The sequence below is a fragment of the Portunus trituberculatus genome, chromosome 18 (assembly GCF_017591435.1).
Source record: "Portunus trituberculatus isolate SZX2019 chromosome 18, ASM1759143v1, whole genome shotgun sequence".
Lineage (NCBI taxonomy): Eukaryota > Metazoa > Arthropoda > Malacostraca > Decapoda > Portunidae > Portunus > Portunus trituberculatus.
The window spans coordinates 15,763,486-15,785,985 of NC_059272.1; the positions used below are offsets into that span (position 1 = coordinate 15,763,486).

At 43.4% G+C, this 22,500-nt stretch overlaps 1 protein-coding gene across 4 annotated transcripts in view; it reads right to left on the minus strand.

Moving 5' to 3' along the window:
* The window catches only part of LOC123505651 (fibroblast growth factor receptor-like 1), a 231,287-nt gene that overhangs the window by 34,647 nt on the left and 174,140 nt on the right, over positions 1-22,500 (minus strand). For all 4 annotated transcript variants that reach the window (XM_045257253.1, XM_045257252.1, XM_045257255.1 and 1 more), the window contains exons 3-4: positions 8,240-8,406; positions 1,835-1,953 (exon numbers count right to left, since the gene is read on the minus strand). In XM_045257253.1, the coding sequence (XP_045113188.1) occupies positions 1,835-1,953; positions 8,240-8,306 (186 nt within the window). In that variant the 5' untranslated portion in view covers positions 8,307-8,406. The remainder of the gene's footprint in view (positions 1-1,834; positions 1,954-8,239; positions 8,407-22,500) is intronic.

Here is a 22,500-nt window from a genome sequence, read left to right on the forward strand (position 1 = left end):
TCAGAAACGAGCAACACAGTCGAACTTATCTGATTCTTCCTTGAAACACAACACAATAGAACGGTGGAAGTGGCGCAAATGGAAGAGGAGGAGGAGAAGGAAGAGGAGGAGGAGGAGGAGGATTAGGAAGTGGAGATTGTCACAGACTCTTGATTCGATGAGTAATTGATCTCAGGGCATGGAGGAAGGGAGTGGAGGAAGGGAGTGGAGGAAGGGAGTGGAGGAAGACAGGGAGTGGATGTTACAGTTCTTGGTAGTGGAGCATTGTTATTTTACGACCAGGATGAGGAACATGCTGAGGAGGAGGAGAAGGAGGAGGAGGAGGAGGAGGAGGAGGAATGAATAAGAAGAACAATGATAACAGTAAGAACAAGAAGTAATATAACAAAAACAACCACACCACCACCACCACCATCACCACCAACAACAACAATAACAAAAAATGAAGAAGAGGAGGAAAATTTATGACCTCCATCTACACAACACAGGTCATGAAGAAACTAAAACGTGACCTAACTTCACTTCTCCCCTCACCTTCCCCTCACCATCCCCTCGCTCTCCCTTACCTCCCCCTCCCTGGTCATTGAGAAGAGTGCGTACATAATAATGCTATTCTTCATCCTCTCTCACTCCCCTCTCCCTTCCTTTCCCTCTTTCCCCTCTCCATGTGCACGCCACTCTCCCATCATCACCTGACTCACTCCCTCCCTCCTCCCTCCCCAGACCAGATTGCTCTTTCCCCTCCTCCTCCTCCTCCTCCTCCTCCGTAATGGACGCAAATAAACTGTGGTATATAATGTGAAATTTAAGATCTATATTCACACGCGACATTATCCTTGCAATTTTATTTTATTTGCGTGGGTGTGTAACTGTCACCCTCCTTCGTGTGTGTGTGTGTGTGTGTGTGTGTGTGTGTGTGTGTGTGTGTGTGTGTGTGTGTGTGTGTGTGTGTGTGTGTGTGTGTGTGTGTTCATTCTTCATTGGAATACATTGATGTACTTTTTTTCATCTCTCTCTCTCTCTCTCTCTCTCTCTCTCTCTCTCTCTCTCTCTCTCTCTCTCTCTCTCTCTCTCTCTCTCTCTCTCTCTCTTCCAATACGCGTCGAGGCAGAACCACCATTGTGAAAAGAATGAGAACTTCCTCTTATCTGCCCACACCTGTCTGGCCACACCTGGAGGAGGAGGAGGAGGAGGAGGAGGAGGAGGAATAGATGACGAACAAAAAGTAAGAATCGTGGAAGGGGAAAAAAGAGAACAATAATGGAAGGGAAAAATAGGGAAGAGAGAGAGAGAGAGAGAGAGAGAGAGAGAGAGAGAGAGAGAGAGAGAATAAACCTCCTTTCCTTCCTACTCTCCTTCTTTCGACACAAAACAACACAATCTCTAAATCCTCAGAAGTCTATACTAAACTTCAATCACTAGCAATCTCTACACTAACAGACCGATCACCGTCACTTTTACTCATCAACAAACACCAATGGATAGAAAATTAAACTACAACAAATCTACAACCGATAATTTGCAAGAAGGTAACCAAGAAACCATCACTTTTCATTTGGTCTACTCTATCGAACCTGTACGGGGCTTGAAAAGAGTATGAATATATATGTGCGTGTGTGTGTGTGTGTGTGTGTGTGTGTGTGTGTGTGTGTGTGTGTGTGTGTGTGTTTGCTTCATATGCCTCATCCTTTGATCCATTCTTTCCCTCTTCTTTTTTTTTCATATATTTTCATTCTCTTTCTTAATTTCCTTTTTAATCTTCCATAGACAATATTTACCATTTTTCTTGTTAACCTTGGCCAGTTTTCCCATCTTACATGAAAAACACCCTTACCTTGGTCCACTCATAGATGGGTTGGGGCGTGCCGTCAATGGGACACGAGAGCCTCACGTCCTCGCCAACTTGGGCTGTCTTCTGCTCCGATGACTTCTGTGTGGTGCGTCTTGGCGCGTCTGAGGAACCAAAGGGAAGAGGAGTCAGTGTTGCAATATTGAGGATATGGAGAGTTGAATAGTGAAGGTGGAAAAAAGAAGATGCAAAACACTCTTGATCCTTTCAATTCCATGACGCGTTCTCATCTTTATTCTTCTTACTATTTGGCTATTTTACATAGCTTCAGAAACTTATGTGGAGATTTAAATAGTGAAGACTGTGGCCATTAATCTTCTGACCTCTATACACCCTTCCTAATGTCAATAAAATCGTCTAATCGTATCCAAAACTCTAGGTAAAAATGCGTCCCAGTATTAAAGGAGCTAAAAACATTCTGCTACACTCTAAAAGCACTCTAAAATACGGTGTGGTAGTGATGTAAAGTGTTCTTAGCGGGTTTTAAGGTGTTTTCAGGGATTTGTGGTATTTGAATCTCAGGTTGATCCAGGAATACGAATAATGCTTTTACTCTAACGTTTCGACGAGAAAGGTATCACTCTGAAGAAGACTATTTTACTTTTTCCTCCTCTTCCTTCCTTTTCTTTTCTTCCTTTCCTACATTCCCTTTTTTTTCTCCCTTTTCTCCCTTCCTTTCTTCCTTCTTTCCTTCCTTCCTTTTCTTCCCTTCCATTCCTTCCTTCCTTCCTTCCTTCCTTCTTACACACACACACATCACCACACCACAAAAAAATCTCTCTCTGAAGAAGACCTTTTTACTCAAAACGTTAGAGTCTGTGTGTGTGTGTGTGTGTGTGTGTGTGTGTGTGTGTGTGTGTGTGTGTGTGTGTTTCTTGTTATAAGTGTGTATATGTTTGCTTATATGTCAATCTGTCGTAATGTTTACTTATGTGGCTGGCTGTCTATCTATCTGTATAACCATTCATTAATCTATTTATATATACGTCTATCAAACTATCCAATCTAATATAAGTAACCTTTTATAACTAGCAAGACATTATGTACAAGTTCCAATTCATAAGTTCTCTTCCTTCTCCTTCTCCTCCTCCTCCTCCTCCTCCTCCTCCTCTTCCCCGTAACAATCCCATCTATTATTCCTTCCCACTCCTTCCTTTAGTCCGCGAAACGCATGGAAGACCTCGTACATATTCCAAAGACCTTCTATCAACGCGTCTATCCATCAGTGCATAAGTTACTGCACATCTATAAGTCTTGAGTCTCCAGCTACCACCACCACGACCACCACGACCACCACCCACCACCACCCACCACCAGTCACCATTCGTCGTTCCCTCCTCTTTATGGCACCTCACACGTCACGGCGCCTCCACACCACTCAACGCCACCACCTTATTCACCACTACGACCCATCACCACTCGCACACTCGCCACTATCTGTCACGCCTTGCTCACTCAGTCAACACGAGTCACAAATGCTGTACTGGTGATTGGGGAAATGTTTATGAGTGGGGGTAAGTAAGATTAATGCGTGAGTGAGGGACTGAGGGATGGAGGGAGGGAGGATTAAGAGAGAAATACAAGCGAATAAAGAATAAAAGAAAGAGACAAACAGTTATGGAAAAAATAGAAAGAAGGAAGAAGAAATCAGAAAAAAAACGAAGATAAGTAATTCTAGACGTAAACAAGCGAAAATAAACGACAAAACAAGCAAGTAAAGAGAAAGAAGAAAAGGGAAAGAGGAAGGAAGGGAGGAAGAGAAAAGAAATAAAAAAAAGGGAGAGAGACGAGTGGAAAGGGAGGATATGAGGCAGTTTACTAGTGATGGATCTTCCCTACAAAGCCTACGAGGGACAGGACAGGGCTTATGGGCTTAGGGGCTCAGATCTAGACCTTATTGGGAGGGACTACGCAGAGAAACACGAAGGAACACAAAGGAGAACACAACAAAAAGGAAATACAAAGGAATACAAACGAAGAACAAACACCGTCCAATCTTTTGAGTCTTATGAAATTGAATTAAGTTACAGAATTTAAATGAAGAGATGAAGGAGAGTTAAACAAAAGGTGATTGTCTGTCTCTCTCTCTCTCTCTCTCTCTCTCTCTCTCTCTCTCTCTCTCTCTCTCTCTCATTAACATTCTGACTACCCTCTTTGAGATTTAATTGCATATAATCACTCAGTACACGCGCCGGATGTATAAGTTGTGTATTCAGGGGAGAGAGAGAGAGAGAGAGAGAGAGAGAGAGAGAGAGAGAGAGAGAGAGAGAGAGAGAGAGAGAGAGAGAGAGAGAATAAAATTATTTGATACTGTTCTCTCTTCATCATCTGTTCTTTAACTCTCTCTGCAGATATGTGTGTGTTTATGAGTGTGTGTGTGTGTGTGTGTGTGTGTGTGTGTGTGTGTGTGTGTGTGTGTGTGTGTGTGTGTGTGTGTGTGTGTGTGTGTGTGTGTGTGTGTGTGTGTGTGTGTGTGTGCGAGTTTGGATATGTGTTTGTAAGACCCTAAATAAAAAAAAGAGAACTCTCAATATATTAGTCTACCAATACATCTGTCTATCTATCTATCTATCTATTTATCTGTCTATCCATAATTCTTTCCTTGGCAGTATTTACACATTAAATAACAAGCCAGGGAATATGTTTATGTAAGAGGGAGGTTTCAAAACATTCACCCCATTTCTTCTGGCTAACTCTCTCGGAACTGCAAGAGGACTGGCAAGTAAGTGGACCTTTTTTTATATTTCTTATTGCACTTTTCCCTCTTACATATAAAAAAAAAATGCTTATATTTATAGACGAAATGTATTAGTGTATGTATGCAAGTGGACAATAACACACGATAAGACTTGAGAACTTCGGAGAGGGAGTGACAGAGAGACAGAGACTGGTGGTGTGAGTAGTGGTGTGAGTGGAGGTGAGTGCGGGTGTCGGCGTTGTCCTGGGGCGGCGTCGAAACAGTCCCGCACGTCCATTAGGAGCGACAAAGGTCAAGAATTGCCTTTTCATACTAATGAGCAGAAGGCAAAGCACCCTCTTGGCGCGCCCCACACTAACAATGCTACTTAGCGGGGCCGGGAGGGCGAGGAGAGCTGGGGTAGGGACGAGGGAGGAAGAGGGAGGCGCGGTGAACCTATAAGGAGGAGAAAGGAGGAGGAGGAGGAGGAGGAAGAGAGGGGGATGAAGAGGAAGAATAGGTGGAGGTGGTGATGGTGGTGGTAACGTTGGTTTTAGGAGGAGGAGGAGTAGAAGAAGGAGGAGGAAGAGGGAAACAAAAAGAGGAAGGAGAGGTGAGAATGAGAAAGTTGAAAGGTTCGAGGAAACATTGGATCGAGAGAGAGAGAGAGAGAGAGAGAGAGAGAGAGAGAGAGAGAGAGAGAGAGAGAGAGAGAGAGAGAGAGAGAGAGAGAGAGAGAGAGAGAGAGAGAGAGAGAGAGAGAGAGAGAGACGAGACGAGAAGAAAGACGAAATGAGAACGGAAAAGAGAAAGAGAAGAGGAAGGAGAAAGACAGAGATGAGAGAGAGAGAGAGAGAGAGAGAGAGAGAGAGAGAGAGAGAGAGAGAGAGAGAGAGAGAGAGAGAGAGAGAGAGGAAACGACCCTTACTAACTCTAATATTGGCGAGAAATTTGAGGGAGTTTTGAGAACACTCCTGAGGGGTTTAGAAGGGGAGAGATAAAGGGAGAGGAAAGGGAGAGAGACGGACGGAAAAGGGGAAGAGGAAGAGAAAAGGGGAATAGCAGAGGAAGCTAAAAATGGGAAAATGAAGAAAAGGAGATGAAAGGAGCAATATAAGGATGAAAGAGAAAGATAGAATGAGTGGAGAGAGAGAGAGAGAGAGAGAGAGAGAGAGAGAGAGAGAGAGAGAGAGAGAGAGAGAGAGAGAGAGAGAGAGAGAGAGAGAGAGAGAGAGAGAGAGAGAGAGAGAGAGAGAGAGGCTCAGAAGGATGGATGGTGATGAACGAAGGAGATAAATGAAAGGAAGCCAATAAAGGGTACAAAGAAAGGAAACAAAAAGAAACATGACAACAACGAAGACAAATGGTTTGAAAATAAATAAAGAAAGAAAAAGAAGCTCCGTCTTTAATGAAAACTTTTGAAGCGGAAAATGGGAAAAAAAACAGAAAGACAATGCAAGAAAGGAAGGGAAAAAGAGGTCATATCGAAAAGAAAGGAAGAAAAAGAAAAGTGAAGAAGGATAAAGATGGGAATAAAATAAAAATGATTAAAAGATACACAGGAAAATAATACAGGAAAAAAAATTAGAAAGGGAAAAAATTATACTTGCAAATATCGTCTATGGAAGATTGAAAAGGATATGAAGAAAGATAGGATGAAAAAAAAAGAAGAGGGAAAAAAAATGGATCTAAGGATGAGGCATATGAAGCAAACAAGCACACACACACACACACACACACACACACACACACACACACACACACACACACACACACACACACACACACACACACACACACATTTATACTCTTTCTAAGCCAAGAACTTGAGAAAAAAAAATACAGGCAAAAGTTCAAGTTAATGAGAAAAAAAAAGAAAATAATAAGAAAAGTAAGAAAAGTGATTATTTGTTATACTTGAATTATCTTTACCTCAACCACCACCACCACCACCACCACCACCACCACCACCACCACCACAGTCATCATCATCAACAACAACAACAACAACAACAACAAAACTAGCTTCACCAGTCCACGAAGCTCATATTAATCATAATCAAGAGAGAGAGAGAGAGAGAGAGAGAGAGAGAGAGAGAGAGAGAGAGAGAGAGAGAGAGAGAGAGAGAGAGAGAGAGCGCATTACTATCACATACTACCACCAACAGAATAAGAATCCACATTACCACCATCATCACCACTACCACTACTACCACCACCACCACCACTACCACTACCATCACCACTACCATGTACGACCACAATTTCCAAAGGCTGGTCGTCCAATTTTCTTCTCCACGACCTCAACGTCAGGTGGAAAGATCTGACGACTTCTTCCCTTGCCAAGACTGAGGTGGTGGTGGTGGTGGTGGCGGGGATGGTGGTGGTGGTGGTGGTGATGATAATGGTGATGGTAGGGAAGGAGGGAGAAGATGTGAAGTAAAAGAAAGGAATGAAGGAATAAAATAAAGGAGATGAAATTGTTTGATGGTGATGGTGGTGGTGGTGATGATGGTGATGATGATGATGGTGGTGGTGGTGGTGGTGGTGGTGGTGGTGAGACAGATGGAAGAGGAGGTGTAGTAGAAAAGAAAGGATAAAAAGTTGGAAAAAATAAGAAAAAATGAAAAATAAAGAAAGTTATTTGAAGAGGAAGTAGAATAAGGAGATAAGAAAGAAGAAGAGGAAAAGGAAGAGGAAAAGAAGAAGAAGAAGAAGAAGAAGAAAAGAAGAAGACGAAAAGAAGAAGAAAAGAAGAAGAACAATAAGAACAAGAAGAAGAAGAAGAGCAAGAAGACCAAGAACAAGAAGAAGTAGACGTAAGAGAAGAGAAAGAAGAATATGAAGAAGAAAGAATAAAAAGAAGAAGAAGAAGAAGAAGAAGAAGAAGAAGAAGAAGAAGAAGAAGAAGAGATAGTATGATGATGGCAATAGATACTAGTTATAGGAAGAGCAACAACGACAGCAAAAAAAAAAAAAAAAAGATAAAAAGATAAAGACGAGAGGCATCATAAACATCATCATCATGAACCGCAGAGAGAGAGAGAGAGAGAGAGAGAGAGAGAGAGAGAGAGAGAGAGAGAGAGAGAGAGAGAGAGAGAGAGAGAGAGAGAGAGAGAAAATGAGGAGGAAAAAGCAACAGCAAAGGAAAAGAAGATGGAGGAAGAGGAGGAGGAGGAGGAGGAGGAGGAGGAGGAGGAGGAGGAGGAGGAGGAGGAAGAGAAGTAGGAGGAGGAGGCACGCAAGCACGCTTCATATAAGATAAATGGAGAAGTTGGTGGTGGTGCATAATGTAAATAGAAAAATGTAGATGAAAGACGACGAAGAGGAGGAGGAGGAGGAGGAGGAGGAGGAGGAAGAGGAGGAGGAGGAGGAGGAGGAGGAGGCGGAGCAGGGCGTGTGTTTACCTGGGCAGGTGATCAGGTTCAGGTGTTAATTAATGTATCGATTCAGGATTATGGATGAGGTGTTGGTATTCATTAGAGGGAGCGACTCTGTGTGTGTGTGTGTGTGTGTGTGTGTGTGTGTGTGTGTGTGTGTGTGTGTGTGTGTGTGTGTGTGTGTGATTTTACGCATTTATAAATTTCACACACGCACACACACACACACACACACACACACACACACACACACACACACACACACACACACACACACACACACACACACACACACACACACACACACATTCTCTCTCTCTCTCTCTCTCTCTCCTTTGATAGCCTGTGTGAAGGAGCAAGTCGCCATCACAATCAGCAGAAGTAGCGTCCTTCCCGCCATCTTGTCACCTCCCTTCGTCGTTGTCCTCTTCGTATTATTCGTTGTCACCTTCTTCAGTGTTTCCTCTTCACCTTCCTTCACCTCGCGTCGCCATGTTGCCCTGGGGAGAGGAGAAAAATAGCATTAATATCTCGTTTTACACCTTTCTTTCATTCCGTCTTTCTTTCATTCTCTTTATGTTCTCTCTTTTTCGCTCCTTGTTTGTAGTTCATATCTCTTTCAGTGTCTCCGTCTCAATCATCATCCGTCTTCCTCTTCCCTCGCTTCGTATGTTTCTTTGTCTCCCCCTCCTCTTCCTCTCGCATCTTACTCTTATTCCCCTTCTGTATCTCACCTATCTTTCTCCTGATCGTATTTTTCTTTCTCCCTTTACTCCATCCAACCTTCCTTCCTCTTCTTCCTCCTCCTCCTCCTCGTCTTTCATCACACACTCTCTTTCTACTCCCTTTTTCCATCTTTTTCTTTTCCTTCCTGTCTCTCCTTTCGTCTACCTCTTTCCTTCTCTTTCTGTTGGTTCTTCCTTGTCTCCTTCATTTTCTTTCTCTCTGTCTTATTCTTTTCAAGTTCTTTCCTAAATGCTTGCCTGCTTTCTTTCTTCATCTTCTTACTGTTCCTCCTCTACGTACCTCATCTTTCCTTGCCTCTCGTCTTTTCCTCCTTTCTCTTCCTGCCTTCTTAATTCCTCTTTGTCTCTCTTTCCCTGTATCCTTCTTTTTCCACCTTACTTGATTACCTTTTTCTTCCTTACTTCTTACCTCCTTTTCCCTCCTTTCTTTCTCTACCTTCTTGTCTCCCTCCAACACCTCCCCATCCTGCATCTCTACCCTTCATTCTCACTATCCTTCTTTTTCCCAGTTTCTTTCCCTCCCTACCTCGTTCCTTCACCTCCCTCACTCCCTCCGTCCTTGTCTCCCTCCAACTTTTCCCATCCTGCATCTCTACTCTTCTACCTACTCATCATTCTCACTACCCTTCTTTTTTCGAGCTTCTTTCCGTCTCTACCCGTTCCTTTACCTCCCTCAGTCCCTCTCCGTCTTAGCTCCCGACCTCGTGACTGAGGACATAAGCGTCACATGATGCGAGGCTGGGATAACTTTGAGCGCTAATTAAACATCAATATTCTCAAGGTTCACCAGATTATCAGGGGCTCACTTTAATTAAGGACTTTTCACTCTCGGCCCAGGTAATTGCGTCGTCTGGGAGGGAGAGAGGGAGGGAAGGAGGGAGGGAGGGAGAGGGGGAGTATAGTTATTAATGGCCTTATTCATAATTCCCAATGATCATGGCGTGTTTTAAATGAAGCAGCGCTCGTAGTCTTGTTAGTTGGAATATGTAAGTCATGTAAGTTGCTACCGCTTGGATTTTGCAGGGAATAGGAGACGTAGGAAATGTGAGAAGGCTTTGGAAGATGCAGGAAGTTATCAGGTTTACACGCAGCAGTCGTCTGTAAGAAACACTGTCACCTATTCCCACCTATCATCCTTATTGATTTATTTGTCTTGTCGCCCTTCAAAAGTTTTCTCTTGACTCAGCACTAGCAACCATTTTTGAGTCTTTTACATCTTTATCTACCACTTTGTCTGAGAACTTGTTTATTGTAAATGGTGGACGCGTCTCACTGTTCCTCTTGTGCTATCATGCTTACGCTAAAAGTAATGAATTGATGTTTAACTACTTCAGTACCACGATGCGTTTTCATATTTATTCCGCTTACTATTTGGTGATTTTATACAAGTTCAGAAGTTTATATTAAGATTAGAATAGCAAAGACTCTGGCCATTAACCCCTTCATCACTGAGATGCATTTTTATCATGAATTTTTGGTGTGATTATATGAATTTATTAACATTACGAAGGGTCTACGGAAGTCAGAAGGTTAAGGGACAGTTTTTTTTACTATTTTAATCTCTCACATGAGTTTCTGAAGCTGTATGAAATCACCAAATAGTAAGCAGAATGAATATGAAAACGCGTCATGGTACTGAAGGGGTTAATCTTCCTAATCTAAATAAAATCGTCCAATCATACCATAAACTCATGGTAAAAAATGCGTCCCAGTACTAAAGGGATTAATGCTAAAAGTACAAGGGCAGCATCCACCGTGGCCTTGGATGTTACAATCGGCTCTTTGAAATCTCCGCTTGTATTCTGTCTTTGCATATTTCACTTCCTCCAGGTTTTTTTTTTGCAGGTTTTCAAATCATCTTTTTAATAACCTGGAATTCGCATCTCAGCTTTAAAACATGTCTTCTTTTTATTATTTCTTTCCAGTTTCCGGGTCTTGCATTTTTCCAATTCTTTGAGCCTTTTCCTGGTTTTATCCCTCACATTATTTTCTGAGGCTCCTTTTTTTTTTTTTTGCAATTTTCGGAATCATTCCTTTCACAGTTTTTCAAGTCGACATTTTTTTTTTTCTCCCCATTTTTCGGAGGCCGGGAGCAGCTTTTGTTTGGGGGTTGCAAAGGCGAAAACACCAGAAAGCCGAGTGTTGACTTGCTGCTACAGGAAATTCTTGACCACCACCTCCACCACCTCCAGTCCGGCAGAATCCAGGATGTTAAAAAAGAAAAATACCAACGGATTTCTTCCATTTTTCACTGTTCCTTTTTACGTATTCCTTGAGTTCCTCTGGTCCTTTCAGTTTTTGCCGTTTTCTCCCCTCCTCCCAATCCTTATCACCTTAATCTTCTCCTTCCAGTCATTTCCATCTTCCTTATTACCTATTCGCTCCTTCCAATACCTTCCAGTTTTTCCCCTCCTCCTCCTACTTCCTTCTATTTCTTCTCCCAGTGCCTTCTACTTCCTCTCCTCCTTCAATCCTAACCATCTCATCTTCGTCTCCTTCCATTCCCTTCCATCTTTTCTCCATCTCCGAATTTCCTTCCACTTCCTCTCGTCCATAGTCTCTCTATTTCCTACATCTATTTTTTACCCTCACAGAATCTTCACTTTTCATTTTTTCCTACTTTCCTCATCCTTTCCTCATTGCCTCTCTCCTCCACCTGCCTGCCTCATCTGCATCTCTCTCTCTCTCTCTCTCTCTCTCTCTCTCTCTCTCTCTCGCTATCGCTGGAGTGAAGTAGGAGGAGGAGGAGCCGAAAGACGAGGAGAGGTGAGAGAAAACAGATGAGAGGTGAGAGGAGAGAGAGAGGAAGACAGAGCTATGATGATATTCTTGTCTTCCTATCTTCCTTGGTTGTAATTTCCTGCCCCTTATCTTCTGTATCTTGTTTCTAGTCTTTCTTCAACTCTTTCTCTCCTTCTCTATCTTTTTCTTCCTTTTCTCCATTTTCTGTTCCTATTTTTCTTTTTTTTTTTCTATTGTTTACTATTTCTTCTCCTATTTCATACTTTTCCTTCCCTTTCCTTGTTTTTTTCCATGTCATTAACTTTAATTTTTCTCTCTCATTGTCATTTATTATTTTACTATCATCACTATTTTTTTTCTTTTTTTTTTCCGTTCTCATCTACTTATTTCTTATATTCTACCCATTTTCACAAACTTTCCTTTCAATATCACCATCCTACCATTTATTCTCCCTTTTCATCCATCTAGTTTTCAACATTTTTTTTCTTTATTTCTCCACCATCTTCTAATTCAATAACTTTCACACTCGTATATTCCCTATTTCCATTATCATCATTATTATTTCCGCCTCCTTCATCACCTCATTTCTATCCTATTACCTTCTCACTCCAATTTCTCCCTTTTTTCCAACGAATTACTAGTACCATCACCATTGCATCCCTCTCACACTTACCTCCTCCTCCTCCTCCTCCTCCTCCTCCTCCTCCTCCTCCTTCTTCTTCTTCTCCTCCTTTCACACGAGCGGAGGAGAGAAGTGTTGGAGAAGAGGCGAGACAAGAAAGAAGAGAGCACTATAACAACTTCAGTATCTAAATGAGGAATTACGAAAAATGGACACAAGAGGGAGGAGGGAGAGGAAAGTGCAGGGAGAGGAGGGAGGAAGAGGGGGAGGAAGGGAAGGGAGGGGGGAGAGGAAGGGAGAGGAGAGCAATCCTGAACATTAATGCAAGTGAATGGTGTACTCCAATAGCTGAAGGTGTGAGGGAGTGAACGAGGCACAATGGTGAGGAGGAGGAGGAGGAGGAGGAGGAGGAGGAGGAGGAGGAGGAGGAGGAGGAGGAGGAGGAGGAGGAGGAGGAGGAGGAGGAGGAGGAGGAGGAGGAGGAGGAGGAGGAGGAGGAGACATGGAGGGAAAAATGTGACGAGTGTTGTACTCAGTCAAGTGGTTTCTTGCTGTCTTGACTCAAGTGTGAGGAACGAGTGAGGAGGAATAGCGTTTCTCTCTCTCTCTCTCTCTCTCTCTCTCTCTCTCTCTCTCTCTCTCTCTCTCTCTCTCTCTGTCACGTCACAGCACACTATTATCATCAAGTTTATCAATGGTAACGTGATGATTTTCGAAAGTATGAGATGAGTTTGAAGTTAAGATAAAGATGAGACACAAAGAGAGGAAAGGAAAGCAAAGATGAGTAATAATTTGAGTCTTGTCTCTTCTACAGTGTTGGCATGTCTGATATTCTTTTTGCCTTGTTTTCCTGTTACCTTTTCCTTTGTTTCCCTGAGGTGTGCATGTGGAGAAGGGAATAAATAGGTTTAGGGCATGAGGTGCAGGTGCGTGTGGAAAGGTGTATGTATAGAAACAGATGTGTGGGGAAAGGCATGTGATGAAGGTGAGAAAAGATATCAGATAAGTAAATAGATAGAGCAGGTGTGGCTGGGTGACAGATATGAATGTAGCGACAGATGTGGGTGTGACAGATGAGAAAAACGTAGAAGAAACTCAATAGAAAACGAAGACAAGAAAATATCAGTTTACAACGAGACTGAGAAAGCAACAAGCGAAACAAAAGCTAGACTTCAGCTTCAGTGAATTCATACAAATTATTACCTCACTATCTTCTCTCCTAATTAACCTTCCTTCCTTTAGCAATAACACTTAATAGACTCTGACTTGCTATTCTGTGCCTCTATTCATAATGTAGTATTTGCATTGTCTCAACACCCGTTCAACGTTACCTCCTCTCCCTCATCCGTCCCTCCAAGCAATCATCCCCTCTTTCCTCCCCTCATTTACCTCCCAATCCCTCCTTATACTCTCCCTCTATACTCCCTCCCCTCTATCACCCTGTCTCCCCCACAAGCCTTCTCCCTCCCCTCTCTCTCTCTTCGACCCTCCCCAGCTCGAGCAGTGATGAAGGGTGATGATGGGAGGGTGTTTTAGCTTCGTTTCTCGCTTTGTCTTAATTCCAGCGTGGGTGCCTCGTCCCCTCCAGGCCTCAGAGCGTTAATAAATCATGACACATTGACAAGTGCTGGGTAAATACACACAACACCTCCCCTCCATCTCTTTACCGCCTCCTGCTCCTCCTCCTCCTCTACGCTTTCTTCCACACATCACTTCTGCCATTGGTTCTCTTTGTTGTTGTTATTTTTGTCTTTTCTCATTTTTATTCCTCGCTTTTTAATCTTTGAAATGTTACTCGCTTTCTTGTGACAGTTTGCACAGGTTCCTTATCCTCTTGTCTCTGTGGACTTGGACACTCACAAGGTTTTAGATGACTCGCTGGTGGATATTCACACTGCGTCTTTGTACTACGGGTCAGTTAGATGCAGAGTGAAACCAAGTCCTCAACTCCGTCTGGTTTCTGCAGCCCACTGGCATTCATATCCAGTGCCCCCTCTCCGCGCTATGGTGACCACCCAGCTGATACAGGATCTTAAGTACTACCGTTACTTCTTATTTTGAAGAGTAAAAATGTATATAGTAGTATAAATAACATGGCACTCTAAACCCTCCTGATAAATATACAATAACTATAGACAACTAAGTAAATCTATCCTCAGCACAGCTTTCACAGCGCCCCGTGAGAACCAGGAAAAGAGGAAGTGATATCTGAATACCGGGCACAGCTTGGCTCCCAGGCTGCAGCTAAGGCAAGGAGAAAAAGACGAAATAAAAGCTATAGTACCAATTCCTAACACCTTCTCTCCTTTCCACTCTCTTCACTCCAGCCATACTCCTCTTTTCCTCCACATCTCCCTTCCACCATCCTCACCGCCTCCACACATCCCCTCTCATATTGTCCTCACCCTCCCTCCCTTCACCCTCTCCACTGCTCCTGCCCCTCCTCCTCTTCACGCCTCGGCTGGAGAGGTGTGACTCAGTTCTCTCAGCAGGACGCAATTAAAATAATTATTTCACTCCAGGACCCTTGCAGCATTGTCCCCGCCAGCTGGCATTAATCAAACCGACTCCTGCTGCTCTCCCTCTCCTCTTACTCCTTACTCTCTCCCCTTGACTCCCCTTCGCACTAGATACATGTCCTCTCCCCCTTCCCTCTCTCCCCTTCCTCTCTCCTCTTACTCCTTTCTCCCCTCTCTTCCTTTATTCTCCCTCACATCCCTTACCTCTCCTTCCTGTATACACACATAATGCACCTTCACACCTATCGTCTCCTTAATTTCTTCCTCTTTCTTCCTCCTTCAAAGTAAATTTACTGTTCTCCTCCTCCTCCTCCTCCTCCTCCTCCTCCTTGCATTGAGCTATATCTTCTCCCACCCTATACAAAACACTTCCCTTTTTCCCTCTCCCTCTCTCGCTTCCCTCCCACCCTCCCTTCCATCTCTCTCCCATAGACTGTAACTTCCACGCCTACGGGCAAACCTCGCCGTCCTTCCTTCCTTCGCTTTTCTCGCCCCTCCCTGCTGTCCTGCTGCATATTTCCTCCTTTTCCCACCTATAGAAGTAAAAGAGGTGTCAGAGAGAGAGAGAGAGAGAGAGAGAGAGAGAGAGAGAGAGAGAGAGAGAGAGAGAGAGAGAGAGAACACTCACTTTTTTTAGCATTTTCTCGTGACTCAAACTTGACCACACGGTATAGTATGATTAAATAGAACTTCACTCCACCTTATAAAGAATCCAACATCACTAACATAGGATCTAACACCACTAATGCAGGATTTAACACCACAAATACAAGATCCAACACCACTACTGCCGCGGGATTGAACCTCGCTACCAGGGAATTCAGAACCCTTTCCTCTCTCTCTCCTCACACCTCAATGGTTATTTTGCGATAAAACGCCCCAATTTACGAGACCGTTTGAGATAAAGCCGCGCTGTTTACGAGGATGATTTTGTGATAAGCTACAACACCCAAAATCTAAAGTAAAACAACATATACAACTGCAAGCGGACACACACACGCACGCACAGAAAAAAATAAATAAAAAAGAGTATTTGTGATAAGCTCCAACTAGTTAACCCCTTCAATACTGGGACACATTTTTACCTTGATATTTGTGTACGATTAGACCATTTCATTGACATTCGGAAGGGTCTATAGAAGTCAGAAGAATAATGGCCACAGTCTCTACTATTCTAATCCTCTATATGTGTTTCTGAAGCTGTGTAAAATCACCAAACAGTAAGCAGAGTGAATATGGAAACGCGTCATGGTACTGAAAGGGTTAAATCTAAAAAAGAAAGAAAGAAAGAAAAGCAGGCAAGAAATATAAACATATACTCTCTTCAAAAGTAAGAAAAAAGTTAAAAATCAATCAATCAAGTAAAAAAGATAAAATAACAAACAAAACACAATTTTTTCATTCTTACAGATAAAATTAATAAATATAAATGAGAAGAAAATTAAATACAGAAAAAAATACAACTCTTACACGCCAAAACTACATCAGTAACCAAAAGAAATACGAGTAAAATAAATGACAGTTAAAATAAGAAAGAAAACACGCAATTCTTACATTCTTACAAACAAAATAAATAACAATAAATTAAGAGAATAAATACACACACAAAAAAACTTCTACAAACCGAAACTAAATCAAATAATCAAATGAAATGCAAAAAAAAAAAAAAACGCAAAATGAGAACACACACACACACACACACACACACACACACACACACACACACACACACACACACACACACACAACGAACACTCCAACACACCTGGCAACACACGAAGACTCGCTACTAACTCGACCACTAATTAGTTAAGTTTACCTGGAGGCTTCTGCAGTAAACACCTGGCTTGCACTGCCTCACACTCTGGATACACCATTTTTCCTTTCCTTTCCTCACTCTTTCTTTACTTTTTCTTCGTACTTCTCTTTCGCCTCAGTCTATATCTCGTCCTCTTCCTCCTCCTCCTCCTCCTCTTCCTCCTCCTCTTCTTCATTATCACTCTCTACTTCTTCCATCCTTCATTTTTCCAGCTCTTTTTGCTTCTCTCCTTTTGTCTCTCTTCTATTCCTCTTCCTCCTCCTCTTCTTTCCTATCATCCTACCTTTTCCATCCTTCATATCTCCCCTCTCTCTCTCTCTCTCTCTCTCTCTCTCTCTCTCTCTCTCTCTCTCTCTCTCTCCCATCATATGTTCTTCTCCTCTTTCTCCCCCTTCTCTTCTTCCTTATCACTCTCTACCTTTTCTATCCTTCATTTCTCTCTCTCTTTCTCCTTCTCTGCTTTCCTCTTTCTCCCATAATATCTTCTCGTCCTCTTCCTTCTCCTCCTCTTCTTCTTAATTCTATCGCTTCCATCCTTTACTTCTTCCCTTCTCTCTCCCTTTCTCTCCCTTTTCTCTCTCCAACCCAAGTTTATCTCTATTGTCACCTTCCACCACCACCACCACCATAAGAGGAACACTATTTGGGGTGCTTTTGGGAGGGGGGGTGACGTGTGTGGGGGAAGAGGGTGCGAAGGTGCGAGGGGCGAGAATATATCTATTATTTTCTCGCATTTTTAAGGTCCCTAGTCTGCCTTGAGGAGCTGCGGGGCCGATTCCATTGTTATTTTGGGGAATTTGTTCATGAAGCTTATTTTCCTATTGTGAAATCATGAGAGGAGGAAGGTGGTGGTGGTGGTGGTGGTGGTGGTGGTGGTGGTGGTGGTGGTGGTGGTGGTAAAGGTGGTGGTGGTGGTGGTGAAGGAGTAAGGTGACAAGGGGGAGAGATAAACTTGGAAGAGAGGGAGGAGAGAAGTAAGGAGAAAGGAAAGAAAAGGATGGGAAAGATAAGGAGGTGATAAGGAGGAAGAGAAAGAAGAAGAGGATGAGGAAGAGGAGGAGGAGGAAGAGAAGGAGGACAGGGGGAAGAGATAAAGTTAGAGAGAGAGGAGAAATAGGGAGAAATATAGAGAGAGAGAGAGAGAGAGAGAGAGAGAGAGAGAGAGAGAGAGAGAGAGAGAGAGAGAGAGAGAGAGAGAGAGAGAGAGAGAGAGAGAGAGAGAGAGAGAGAGAGAGAGAGAGAGAGAGAGAGAGAGAGAGAGAGAGAGAGAGAGAGAGAGGGATTGTTATATCGCCTTTTCACACCAGGCGCGCGAGGCTCCTCCACCCTCAGGCTGCTCCGGAAGAGGGAGTGGAGGAAGGAGGGAAAGAAGGAGGGAGAGAAGGGAGAGGAGGAGGAGGATTGAGAGGAGAAGGGAGAGGAAGGGAGGGAAGGAGGGAAGAACAGACCCTAAGGCTTCCTACATGACTCCTCCCTACTCTTCTGTGAGGAGGAGGAGGAGGAGGAGGAGGAGGAGGAGGAGAGGAGGAGGAGGAGGAGGAGGAGAGGGAAAGCAAAGAGCACGGTGTGAAGTGTTGGGCGAAGAGGGAATGAGAGAATGAAATAAAGATGAGGAATGGGGAAAATATTGACTGTGGGGAGAGGGAAGAGAGGAGAGAAGAAAGAAGGAGAAGAAGAACAATAATAACAACAAGAACAAGAAGAAGAAAGAGGGGAGGAAAAAGGGAGAGAAAAGAGATGGGGAACGAGTAACAGCGGGTGAGAGAGAAGAGAAAAAAATAAGATGTGTGTGTGTGTGTGTGTGTGTGTGTGTGTGTGTGTGTGTGTGTGTGTGTGTGTGTGTGTGTGTGTGTGTGTGTGTGTGTGTGTGGGCGAGAGTGTGTATTTTAGAACTTAACTGCCTCACTTCTGCCTGTCTGCCCTTCTGTCTGCGTGTCAGTGCGTGCATGTGCTTGAGTGCGTGTGTGTGTGCGTGTGCGGGCGACATAACAGCAGCGATAATAACGAGTAACCACAAAAAAAAAACAAGCTTTGATAATGAAAATATCCATGTCTCTTAAACAACACTAAAATTCTCAAACCTCTTATTAAGCACTAATGATGACGATTCTTCTTCTTGCATACTCCTCATTACAGTGCTTCCTCCTCCTCCTCCTCCTCCTCCTCCTCCTCCTCCTCCTCCTCCTCCTTCTAATCCTCCACCTACTTCTCCTCTCCTGCTTCCTGTCTCGATTCAACAGTGAGAGGCGAGATGCTGGTAGGGGGACGAAGGAAGGGCGAGAGAATAGAGTGTTAAGAGGTGACCTGGTCGTGGGAGGAAGGTGTAGATGAGTGTGCTGTCTGGAGGAGGTTGTTACGTGGTTAATGGAGGGAAGGCTGTGCTGGTGAGGTGTGAAGAGAGAAAATAGTGGTTAGTATAAGAAGGAGAGAAGGAAAATGAGTGTTTGGAATATACGAGAGAAGGGAAGAGCGGAGTAATACAAGGGATAATGTGGGAAGAACAAATGAAAAGGAGGAGGAGGAGGTGGTGAAGGAGTTATAAGAGGAGGAGGAGGAGGAGGAGGAGGAGGAGGAACACTTGGACGAAAGGTGTGAAAGAGACGTATGAAAAAAGAAGTGAAGGAGTTTTTGAGTGAGAAGACAAGGAAAGAAAGACATGTTGAAATGGAATATGCTGCAAGACAAAGATAAAAAGGAGGAGGAGGAAGAGGAGGAGGAGGAGGAGGAGGAGGAGGAGGAGGTGGAGGAAAAAGAGGACAAGAGAAAGAACACAAAAGAAGACAAAGTAAGAAGAAAAAACAGCATCAGACTTTTGGCCGAAATGAGGCTGACTGTAACGAGGTGCACTTTTTAACTCTAACAAAACGACAGAATAGCAGATAGAAGACAGGAGGAGGAGGAGGAGGAGGAGGAGGAGGAGGAGGAGGAGGAGGAGGAGGAGGAGGAGGAGGAGGAGGACAGGTATGGAGGGCAGGTGTGAGGAAGGCAAACAAAAGATACCTGAACTCGGCTTCAAACAAAGCCTCTTTTACACTTTGCATGAAATAATGGTGATCTGAGAAAGACCAGGAAGTGAAGGGAGGAGGAGGAGGAGGAGGAGGAGGAGGAGGAGGAGGAGGAGGAGGAGGAGGAGGAGGAGGAGGAGGAGGAGGAGAAGAGAGGAAGGAGAAGACGACACACACACACACCCACATATACACACACACACACACACACACACACACACACACACACACACACACACACACACACACACACACACACACACACACACACACACACACACACACACACACACACACACACACACACACACACACACACACAGGCACAAACACACACAAACACAAAAGAAACAGACTCACTCACACTCTTTTTCACTCTCAATTGGATTACACACAAAGAGAAGCAAGCCCTTTAAAAAGAGGCAAATGTCCTATAAAAACACAACATTATCCCTTATTGCTGGCCCGGCCGGTTTGCTGGAGAGCTGAGCAACGCGGCATCTGCATTGCTACGAGGCGCCGCTACGCTCACACGCCCATTAACAGACTCACGTGGGGAAAGATGCTGTGATACTCTCCTTTTCTCATTTTCTGTCCCGAGAGAGCAGGAGCAAGTTGAAGGAGAGGAGAAGGAGTAGAAGGTGGAGGTGGCTGAGAGAGAGTAAAGGAGAGAGAGATGCAAATAGACATCATCATCAACAAGAGTTACAACAATGACAATCTAAGAGAGCTGATATGAGAAAGAGTAGGAGGTGGAGGTGGTTGACAGAGAGAAAGAGAGTGAGAGAGAGTGAGGGAAGTAGAAGTGCACACAGACATCATCATCAAGAAGAGTAATAACAGTGACGGGCTAAGGGAGCTGATATGCATGAGATTAAGTAAAGGTGCTCATATCGCCACGACTAGCTACTTTACTTCTCTCCGCTGCTTTCCACCTCCATGCTTGTCTCTAGTTGCCATTCTGAGGATCATAAGGACTTGTTTGCTGGGATATACGAAAAACTAGAAATACATGGTTAATTGCGAGTTTCCTAGCCTCCACAGAACTTTCTAAGAAGTAATAGTAAAAGTAATGTTTAAAATGTTTTAGTAACTTATAGGAAAATTGTCTATATATGTAAACGAGGTATGAACACTTTTTTGTTTGTAAAAGGAAATAAAGAAAAGATGGCTAGATTTTTCTTTCTTTTAGCAAGCGGCATTTAAAAGATCTTAGTACGAAGAATGAGTCTACAAGTTACAGGGAATTATAGGAAAAAAATTGTTTAGGAGCAATACGGGATAAACTATCAGGATATTCTTGCTTCTTTCTTTCCCCAATAAAAAAAAATTGCTCCGCTCTTTCGTGAGGATGTAAAAACTTTGGCGAGACACTTGTTTGTTTAAAGGATGCCTCAAGTTTGGTTTTACAGAGGATGAGAGTCGCAGCTTCGTTCTATTGGTTCACTCAGTTCCTTCAGTCTTGCTTTCGAACCACACCTGACTTACACTAGTACTGAAAACATAATGCTCCATTCTTACCCGTTGATTTCTATTCTTATCTGTTGATCTTTAAGGAAACTGGCAATCAAGTGAGCCTTTTTTATTTTTTGTTGTCCTTGGCCGTCTTCCTCTCTTGCATAAAAAAAACCCTTATGTTTGTAATCATGAATGTATTTGCTTTTTGAAATATTCTAAGTTTCCACACACTTTGTTAATCTTTCTTTATAAGTAAAAAATGGAAAAAGAAAAGTGGATGAATGAAATGTCAGAAGAGATTTTTCTACTTTAATGTTGTTTTGACGCGGTACTGAAGGAAAAAAACAACACAACACAACACAACGACGAGGCAACCAGTCAGTCCCCAACCAGCCAGCCAGCCAGTCAGTCAGCCAGCCCCACAAAGCCCCCAGCCAGTACCCAGTCAACCAACCAGCCAACCAGGAACTACACTACGAATACTACAGAGCAGGAGGGACCAGAGTAGAAGTATCTCAGCGAACGAGGGACCAGACTTCAGACTACGAAAATGCGAAGGTAAAGGGAGAAAAAAATGTCAATATTTACTTTATGCTTTACGTGCTTTTCCAACATGGGCGTGAACTCTCCCTGTGTGTGTGTGTGTGTGTGTGTGTGTGTGTGTGTGTGTGTGTGTGTGTGTGTGTGTGTGTGTGTGTGTGTGTGTGTGTGTGTGTGTGTGTGTGTGTGTGTGTGTAGGAGCATCAGACTGTGTTCAGGTTTCCCTCACAAGATCAAAGACAAAATTCTAATCAATAAACTGATAGTGACTCGCGCCTCCTTCCTCTCGACGACACCTGAGACAACGCCACCTGCATGTGTACCTGTGTCCTCCTCCTTCTCCTCCTCCTTCTCCTCTTCCTTACCTACGTTTTCTTTTGTACTCTCTTCGTTTTCTATTCTTAACTTCACCCCTTTTATTCTTTTTTCCTAGCGTTTTTCTTGTGTTTTTCTTTTCTTTTTGTTTTTGTACCTTGTTGTTGTTGTTGCTCTTCTCATTTCTTTTTTTTTTTCTTTTCAAAGCTGAGAACTTCTTTTACATCAAGAAAACTTTTGCGTTTTACGAGACGAGAAAGAAAACTTCGCTTTTTATATCTACTCATGGGTCGCTTTTAGTGGTAGTAGTAGCATTATTATTATTATTATTTTTATTATTATTATTATTATTATTATTATTATTATTAGTAGTAGTAGTAGCAGTTAGCAGTGGTGGTGTAGCAGCAGCAGCAGCAGCAGCAGCAGCAGCAGCAGCAGCAGTGGTGCAGTAGCAGCAGCAGCAGCAGTGGTGGCAGCAGGTTGCAGTGGTGTAGCAGTGGTGCAGCAGTGTGGTGGTGGTGGTGGTGCAGTGGTGCAGGTGGTGGTGCAGTGGTAGCAGCAGCAGCAGCAGCAGCAGCAGCAGCAGCAGTGCAGTAGTAGTAGCAGTGGTAGTGGTGGTGGTAGTAGTAGTAGCAGTAATAGTAGTAGTAATGGTAGTAATAGTAGCTATCATTCTTATTATTTCTGTAATAGACATTACTTCTGTTACTATCACAACCATCTCAGCCCATAACAAGACGATATAAAGCACTTGAACACCAAAACAAATACACTTCCCACGTTCTCACTTCCTCACCCCCTTCCCTCACCCTCAAACACTGACACACA